Source organism: Papilio polytes, unplaced genomic scaffold (assembly GCF_000836215.1).
Source record: "Papilio polytes unplaced genomic scaffold, Ppol_1.0 DF823868.1, whole genome shotgun sequence".
Lineage (NCBI taxonomy): Eukaryota > Metazoa > Arthropoda > Insecta > Lepidoptera > Papilionidae > Papilio > Papilio polytes.
This window is the reverse complement of record NW_013525336.1, coordinates 1890824-1900972: the sequence shown is the minus strand read 5'-3', so window position 1 is coordinate 1900972 and position 10149 is coordinate 1890824. Positions and strand designations below refer to the sequence as shown.

General features: G+C 32.1%; 1 protein-coding gene across 1 annotated transcript in view; it reads left to right on the top strand.

Moving 5' to 3' along the window:
- LOC106103104 (ceramide glucosyltransferase) overlaps positions 1 to 9887 on the top strand; it is an 11252-nt gene extending 1365 nt beyond the window's left edge. Inside the window, exon 2 of the mRNA XM_013282769.1 lies at positions 9880 to 9887. Coding sequence (XP_013138223.1) covers positions 9880 to 9887 — 8 coding nt within the window. The remainder of the gene's footprint in view (positions 1 to 9879) is intronic.
- The last annotated feature ends 262 nt before the right edge of the window (positions 9888 to 10149 follow it).

The window sequence follows — 10149 nt, the reverse complement described above, 5'->3', positions numbered from 1 at the left end:
GGCGGACTCGCTGCTACCGGCTAGACTGGGGCGGCCGTGCGCACGAACTCAAGCCCAAGCTGAAGTTCTGAGCGAGACCCCTCCCTTTATAAAAGCTTTAATTTGGTGAATGTTTTGGTTATGTTGTGTACTGCCAGCATGCCCGTCACAAGGATGATATTCCTCGCTGCCGTATATGAATGAGTGTTTATAATGTTAGCATAAGGTTTTATTTTAACTGCTATTTATAATTTATAATACAACGGTGGATACTTGTTATTCTTGTTTTAGAGAGTTTTGTATGTTTATAGATTTAATGACAGGCTATTGTATCCATAGCTGTGGTAATTGTTTAATTTTACCATTTGTGATCTGCCATAATAATATTGTTTCCACATTGTCCACTGTTTGAGACATAACAGTCTCAGCGTTGACAATGCTATTAAAAAGAGTGAATTATTCATACTATTCATGATATAAATAACATCATTCAAAGTATCAAATTAGTCATTTCCATTGAAAAACATGAATAACCTTTTTATTTTTTTAGTTAATATTTTTTTTCTTATCTGAAAAATAAAACAATATTTCGACATTGAATTTCTTCTAGTCTTATTTAAGATCAAACAAAAACATTCATATTCTCAAGCAAATCCTGCTGTGTAATGCATGTACTTATTTTGTAATAAACAAGTTATCACTTAAATGGGCTGGAACCAAGTCTTACATATTGTGTTAAACATATTATGTTAAATCTAGTTTACATTCTACTTCAAACAACAAGTTAGGATCAGTTATAACTACAATAAATGAAATAATTACCAATTGTAAATATTTCATATATTTAATTTTTTTTTATTATCATGCTACAATTTTTGCTTCATACAATATTAAATTGAGCAAAAAATTCATATGAGTACAATTTTTGTAATACAGGGTGTTATTTTCTATAATATCAATAATTAAAACTAATTTTCCTTTAGAATCTGAATTTGTGTCTGGTTTGTATTTTTTTCCTATATATCGGTTGTGAACATAATAATTTACTAATCCATACACATGTACCTTTGGACTAAAGAAGTTTAAAGAAAATTAAAAACGGCCTGAGTTGGGACCAAAAATGATGTTTGTTTCATTTTGTAAAGATTTAAAACTAAAAGACATAGCGTAATAAAAAAAAACTTTTTTTACTTTAGATTTTTACCAAAGAGTGTTGAGAGACAAGACTGGCAGTTATGTCCAAAGGTACTGAAACACCCTGCTAACAATTTTTATGCACCCATCCATTCAATGTAAAGAGTTTGATATTGAGACCCCACAAGTCTACTTAATTTAACTAAAATTGAGCTAACAGTTTATGCAAGATCAGTGAATCTGCTTTCAGTTCAGGTCAATTTGTACCTACATTGAGTTAGTTTCGATCTGCATTGAAATTCCCAGGCATATGTGTAAAGCATGCAGGCTTAATGAGCTGCGAGTCGTGAATGAATGATTGATAGCTCTGTAACTTGACTCTCAGACATTAAGCCAAGCCAGTTGTGCCACAGCTCAATGCTTTGATCTGAACTTTTGAGCGGATTCATTGCTGACCCATAATAGATGTCACTCTTTACATTGAACTGGTTATATTCTTTATAATTTTTATGTAATGGTAACAGGACCATAAAATACTCAATACTGTTGTGTTTAGTTAAGTCTGCTTAAATATATAAGTTACTTTATTTGTAACAATACACACCGAGTAACAGACCAATTATTTAATGTCTTTTGTGTCTATTGTTTCTATGTACTGTTATATACTTCACTTATTTATGTACCTACTATTGGTATACATTGGCCCTGATTTTGATAATGATGTCTAATTAAATTTATTATTTTTAAAATAGTTTAATGGCAAAAAAAAGGTTTAATTTGCTGATAATTTAAATTTACCTCATCTGATTGGCATGTTTTCTACAGATGGAAGGAATAGGAGTAAATGATTATTTAATTGCTTGTAGAAATTTTATTTCAAATTCACATCAAGTTGGTTAAAACTTTGTCTGTTACTTAATTCTACCGACAAGGTTATTTATCATTAAAGTATATTTGTTATGTATTTACTTAAATTATCGCAATTGTATTTTACACTGTATTTATATCTTTATAACTTTATTGTTTTAAAGGTGTATTATCTACTATCAGTATTTGTAAATATGTAAACAGTATTAAATGTTTTACAATGCGTTGCCACTGACGAAACATTGTACAAAAAGTGTTATCTCTGTATGGTTCAACATCTATACATCATACATCCATATACATATGTATATTGGGTATATTTAAAAATTTCTCTTACCAGTACATCCATTATTTTTACCGTAATCATGATTTAATAGATTAATGTGGAAAAAAAAATATTCCTGTTCCCAAAAGCGACATCCGTAAAAACAAATTAAAAAGACAAATGAAACCCCGAAAGGCGGTGCAAATGTTACTCCCTACTAAGTCGTCTTTGTTCGCGGTATTCCAGTTACAAAAATGCCTAGCATGTTTAGAAAAATAAATTATTAGTATGCTTTGATCAAACAATAATTCATTTAAGATTTTTTTACCTAGTAACATCAGTATAGATTACATATTACAGATTAATTACTACATTTGACCCAAGAAACCGGCAGGTTAAAAAACCGTTATTTGCAAGTGAAACGTTATCTTTTTAAAGGTGAAATACAAAACAAATAACGTTTTTGTTGACTAATTTCCTCATTCCGTATCGAACTGGCTCTACTTGTAAAATGAGATGACGAACCGATCCGGTTTTGCAAACTTGTTGGCGGAAAAACCATTGTACACATCGGTACTCGGTATGCCCTCGATGTTTCAATTGCAAGCTTTCTTTGAACCAAAAAATATTGATCTATGAAACTAACGTAATGTCAATCTAGTAGTTACTATTTACCGCTGAGCAGGGTCAAGGTTATATTGGTAGGTTCGGTATTGTTTCTGGAAGTGGAACGTTTGGTTTTTTCATTTCGTTCTGTATTAATGTTTCAAATGTACATTCGACTCGGCTATTTGTTCAATGTTAACCGTTCTGCAGTCTTGAATTCGATCCCCAATTAATATAAATTAATTTGTTTTCAAAAAAATAATAAATAATGTATATTTTGACTGATGACATAATAATCACATTTATGTTTAATTAAAAAGTTCTAGTAATTGTCTATGGTACCAAAAAATCGGGATTCTAACCTGCGTAGTCTTATTCATCTCATTTTTTATTTTCATAGGGACGTTACGTTACAAATAGCTTGATCTAATTCCTGACATAATTTTTCTATGACTGACTCGTTGGCACATATCTGCATACTTGATTCATTAACCAATATTACCTTTGATACTGTAAGACTCAAGAAATATCTAGACAAGAACGTTAGTTATGAGTGTGGACGGGCGTTCTGGTAAGAGATCCATCTAGGATTGCGTGAAAGGTAACATGATCGAGAAGGGAGTGAAGACTGCGATGACGGATGATAGAGTTAATTGGACGAAAACTCTACGGTAGTATAAGGTTCAGACATTTGAAAAGTAACGCATAAAAGAAATTTAAACATTACCAAAATCATTAGTTCTATCTATAAACTAATTAACGAATTTTTATACGGTCTTCATCAAAAGACATCAAAACCTGAAGAAAAGTAATATAGTAATATAATATACATGCAAACTAACATAAATTTTCATGAAACATGTTCTGTCTGTCGGGAAATTAGTTAAATGTATCTATAAAGAAAGCCAAAAGGGCGTTTGATAAAAAAGGACGGGGCGTTCCTTTACTTAATATGTTGTTATAATTACTTTAATTGATTCAATTAGTGCAGACGTTAAAAAGTTCACGGTAATGGAAATGTATTAAAGTTTACATTATGAACTATTGATTTTTTTTGCTGGTAACTGAAAGTGTTACAAGGTTTTTTAAACATGACAACGGTAGGGAATCCAAATAGTTTGCCTAAAACTAAAAAAAATTAAGACCATGTAAAATTAGTTTCTACTTAACGTTTATAAAATGTCTGAATTTCTTTATTTATTTGAGTTATTAAATATTTAAAATTTAATTAGTAATACCTCAAGTTCTATTCAACATTCTCTCGCTTGACCCATATTATTTAAAACGGGCCAAGCACCAAATGTGAAGTGTGATAGTCTATTTGCTCCAATTAATGCGCTCGCCAATATTTAAGCCGGCGCCATTTGCAAAAAACATGTCGATAGACACATTCCCAAATGTAACAATTAATTGCACGTTTATTTAATACTAAAATATTTCTCTTACTACAAAAACACGAAATAATTTTAAAAAGTTGAAAAGGCTACTATTTTTGGACTTATAAAACGGTGAATCAATCCTTCTTTTTTCAATTAAAAAAAACAACCACTTGCTCTCGACTTATCACCACACAAAATATTCATCCAAAAATATATAAAAACACTACTTTTTGTACGAATGTTTCGACAGTGGAATCCCACAGACGTTTTAGGTTTTTTTAATCGAATTAAATTATGCAATTGTTTATCTATTGTTAAATCATTGCGCGCCATATTTTGTTTATCTTGCTTTAGACGTCATTATCGATATAAATATTAATTATGCGATTCTTAAAAAAGATTTTAATTTAATATGAAAGTAAATTTTTGAGAATGTTATCTTTCGATTTACATTACCTGTATTATTAATTAATTTTAATGCGATTCTGTGATTAATTTGGATGATAAATATTTTAAAAAATATTAATATGACATGTATGATGAGCTGCCATGTTTTATTTTAGTTGGTGCAAAATGTGAAGCCATTTTCTTTTGTTGAATTAAAAAAATATCGAAAGTACAATAACACCTTGTATTTTTTGTAATCGTTGGTTGTTTCTTGTAAAGTACTGATGTTTGGTAAAATATTACATTGTGATAGTAATATTTATGCAGACTGGTTGAACGTTGACCTCGTCGGCACAATGGAGCCTTTTCGCGGCGTTTCTATTTGGCAGCGTTTTTTTATCAGCTTATTACAATCGTTACGTAAGTAGATTATGAGATAAAATTTACAAATGATAGGCCAAAGTGTAACGTATACATACGAGAAGATAACCTTCTTTTAAGAAGACGGCTAGAATCGTAAACCGCAAATATTGTTTGTTAAAGACGAGTTTTCACAGATACAAAATCGACTTATCGCCGTTCCCTAACCAATATGTCGTGTACTTAAAATTATCATGTAGAATATTTGCTTAAGAATGAAGTATGTTTTTGAGACCTGTTGTATTAAAATTACCCTTTTTTGAATGCTTCATTTTGCTGATTTCGAAAGTTTTAAAATGTTATCACATTTTTTTTTATTTTTAGTAAATATAACCTAAATGATTTGTCGATCATAAACAACACTTATTTTTTTTCTACAATAAAATTTCTGCGTCAAATGTCGAGTGAATCATCTTCGGGGAGTGTTTACGTAATATATTTCGTTGGAAATATTTTATCAATATCATTATCTGCGTACGTAATTCGAACTAGACCGAAATCGTCTCGATTGTCTGAGGCGTTTTGCTTGAATCAGGCTTGGCGAAATAGCAACATAGATATGTAACCTACTAGCTTTTGCCCGCGTCTTCGACCGCGCGGAAATAATAATTGTAACACTTATAGCCTATGTTACTCAGTGATAACGTAGCTATTTATCGATGTAAGAATTTTTGAAATCGGCTCAGTAGTTTTTGAGTTATTTCAATACATACAAAAATACAAAAATACAAAATTCCCCTTTCTCTTTATAACATTAGTATAGATAGATGGAGTGTTTAACGTCTAATCGAGAGTTTATTTTTGAAATGGAAATTTTTATTGTAAATGAAAACAATGAAGGAATTTGCCCGTAATAAAAGGCCTCCAATGGCTGTTTTTTCGCCTCACGTTTGTGTTTATCATTAGGTATCTATCTTACTAATATTATAAATACGAAAGTTTAGATGGATAGATGTTACATAGAACGCATAGGATATTAAGGGCCTGTCCCACCACTGCCTGATACAGACTCAAATAGCTTGAAAATGACGTTACTGGCAGATAAGGGAAAAAAATCCGGTTATTTGTTTTACACGTTCGATTGTTATCAGACAATATACAATTTGGTGGGACAGTCCCTAATTTTTTTGTTTGACGCGGGCTACACTTTCTAGGTTATATATCTATAGCTAGCTGTATATAAAATTGAAACACTTTCTTGTTTATTATTCTTTGTACAGATTCGATGATGAAAAAAAGTTTCAGTATTGAAGGAATAAAGAGAATTATAAAGATTTCTTTGTTTTTTTTCTAATACGTTACAGAACTGTCAGTGGTTTCCAGACTGTCGGCAGTTTAGCTAAGACAGCACCTAACCTCTAAACTCCACTACACTGATATTTGTACACGTTCATATTGACATGGTGGTAAACATCCGTCAGTTTATGACGGCCATTTTGAATTTTTCATAATGTTCTTTACAATTCACCTTTAATTTAATGCCAATGCCATTTAACATTTTTTTTAAATTATTGTTTTACTTTATATCACTTCCACATCTTTTTTTGTTTTATCTATCTAAAGCCATCATAGGCGTTGTTATTCGATGATCCGGCTAGGTCTGGAGGGGCAGCAATCATTAAAAAGTTCCAATATACCACTAGCTCATACAAAAGTGCTGTATTTGTAGTAATCGCTTCATTTAGTAAGTACATATTCCCTTGAATATGTACTTAATGTACGGTTTTATCAATAACGATCTAATCTAATGGAAAAAGCATTAGCCTAGTCTTATATTTTGAAGGTTATGTTGTAATCTGAAAGGCCTTGTCCTAGGAACGCGACATGCGACTAGTAACTACAATAATAAGATTCAAATTTTATAGCGGCTTGGCTTGACTAGTTCAGTCTGGTACAATGAGAGTGAAAAGTGCTGGAGTGTGCCGGCATCATTTTATACCTAGTTCACACAGCTGGACTGGTATTCAACTTCCACAGTCCAACTTCTGCTCGATTGTGAACCGCGTGTCAATCTCGTCAAGACCTAAAATTGTATACCGTCTCGTTCGAAATTGCAAGTCGCTATAAAGTTTGAATAGCAAAGTACAAAATGGATTTTGAATTGGAACATGTTATTCGACATTTTCCGATGTTCCGATTTGTTTCACGTCACATTTTCTATCATCTAGAACTAAGTTGGGAAAAAAACCCTTCGAGAGATGGTGAAAGAGGTCGTGATCCTCGGGAATGAGGAAACGATTTAGAGAGAGAGAGGAATAATCATTTGCTGAATATCTATCTTACTCTTACTAATATTATAAATACGAAAGTTTAAATGGTTTGTTAGTTTGTAGCCTAAACTGTTGAATGGATTACGATGAAATTGGACATAGATGTAGAGGATAGTCTGAAATCTGAAAGAACTCATGGGCTACTCATTTGTTTTTTTTTTAAATTCCACGCGGACAGTGTCGCGAACGAAACCTAGTTATTTATGAATAAGAGATTTCTATTAAACGACAATTTGGGTTCACAAAGTTATTTAACAAACTTTGAATCATAAAAATAATGACGCCAAACAATCGGAATATATTAAAATTAGATAAAAATGTGATAACCATCTGGAAATACTTTTACGTTTCTAAACGATCAGATTACACGTATTGATATCGTACTCACGTGTTTTTTCACAGGTTAAAACTTTCCTTACAGGAAATTGGTGTTTGATCAACGTCATGTGGCACAAGAGCGTCGGTTGGTCAGTTAAGGCAGACTTCTGCAGATTCTGGGCTCGATTCCCGCTATATACCAATGTGATTTTCGATTTTTTTAATTCCCTATGTATCGCGTAACTGTTGTGCGATTGTCGATTGTTTCGCAGCCAATTCAACTGTTTAGTTGCACAACTAAAAATCGAGTAGTGTACTTCCATATACGCTCATAGGAATCAAAGCGAGATTGTGCGATAGTTTAGTCACTTAGTTACTTTTTTCGCTTTCCCGGCTGTGTAGTGTTACAGTACATGACAACTATAAAACATGAAAATTACATTAAATATGTAACGTAATTGAAGATTATTGTGATATATTCGTGATATCTTCAAGCTGTTATAGACCGGATGTCTAAATCGAATCGAATAATTCGTCGAATTTTTAATTTGTACAAGAATAGGTGGGAAGTCGTTGGATGCGGAAAGCGGAGGACCGCATTCTGTAGTAGGCATTGGGGAAGGGCTATCTCCATCAGTGGGCAGAGAAAGGCTGCTGATGATGATGATAAGAATAGGAATATTATCTATACTTTTATACTATTATAATAAAGCGTAAACACACACTTCTTTGTTGTCTAAGATGTCAGCAATTACAGCATATTATTGAATAACTCTTCTTTTAATAAAAAGCCCTACACTTTCTTTACGGTTTAGACTATAGGTATATTTTCACGCCATTACACTTAGGGGTAAATATTATGGATAAAATCCCTAATGTGGGAAAGAGACCATAAGTTGCTGCCAACATCAAGGATCAAGGTTACCAAGGTTTGACGTCAGGTCATGTCATTTTGACATTTGCAATTGATAATTTGACAAATGCAAACAATAAAATGATATTTTCATAATTTCATGCGGATGAAGTCGCAAGGGAACAGCTAGTTTTAAATAAATCTCATTATTAATTTAAATAAGGCTCATTAAAGGCCGTTTAGGCAGTATTTATACGTACAATATCTACATATATCATGTACACTTCCTTCCTTCCTGTATCTTAAAAACATTTTATCCTCCTGTCAGTAAAAAAACGTGTAAATCGGCTTATAACTCGTTGTTTCTAAATTATTTTAATATATGGAGACAAAAGCATTCACTTTTTCTAGGCCACTTTGTTCTCCGTTAAGGTTAAAAGCCTTTCAAACTAAAATGTAGACAATAAACGTACTTATTTTGTGAGTAAGTTTGAGAACGATTTTTACGAATAACGCTTTTCATACTTAAGATGCAAGTTATTGGTTATAAAGTCTGGATGTTTAGAGGTCAGTTGCAACACTTTGATCCGAGTAAAATTTAGTAAATAGTATTTGTCTAAATTTGATTAGAAATGTTCTATTCACCAATATAATTTTAGGAAATAGGATAAATCGAAAACATTTTGTTTAATAAAATAGAAATGAAAAAATATAGTCTATGTTACTCACAGATTAAATTACCTTTCTAACGGTGAAAGAATATTTAAAATCGACCCATTAGTTTTTGTGTCTATTCATTACAATCAAAGTTTTCCTCTTTACAATATATATAGACAAGCGAACTTTAGTCTAATTTTGTACGTGCGATTACTGATTTAAAATGCGTCGAATAATAAAAGACTAGCTGTTGCGGCTTCACCCGCATGAAATTATAAATTTATTGTTTACATTTGTTAAATTCTCAATAGCAAATGTCAAAATACCAATTACCTTACTATGGCAATCTTGTTTCCTTGATGTTGGCAGCAACTTATGGTCTCTTGCCCACATTAGGGTTTTTATCCAAAATATTGAACCCCTAAGTTTAATGGCGTGATGATATATTGGGTAAAGCGTGACGTAAGTGTAGAGATTTTTATAAAAAAAAGAATTATTCGAAAACATGCTGTTATTGCTGAGATCTTAGGCAATAAAAAGTGTGTGTTTACGCTTTTTTATAATAGTATAGATAGTAGCCGTTACTAAGCATTAGGCATCTTTACTATAGTAATCAATATTCGACTTTTTATTTCAAAACATATACTGATAATACCGTGATTGATTTGATAGCGTTTTGAAATTGATAAAGATTGACTTTGTATGTAGGCGATTTAGAATTAAGCTATTCATATTGTATTTCAGGTCCTTAGATAATTAAGGGGCTTCCCTGAAGAGGAATAAATATCACATAGCCCAGAAAATAACCAAATAAATAACCAAACAACAGAAAATCGTTTATTCTCTTTAAGATCTTGAGTACACCTGAAACTAATGTAATCAGATAGCAGCAACCGATCAAGTCGAGGTTCGGCCCTCTCGGGCACCTTTGAATCGGAATGTTAAACGCGTATTGAGTGACAGCCCACGCCGAGGTCCCCTCTCGGTGGCCCTTGTCCCTAGTCATTCCATGGA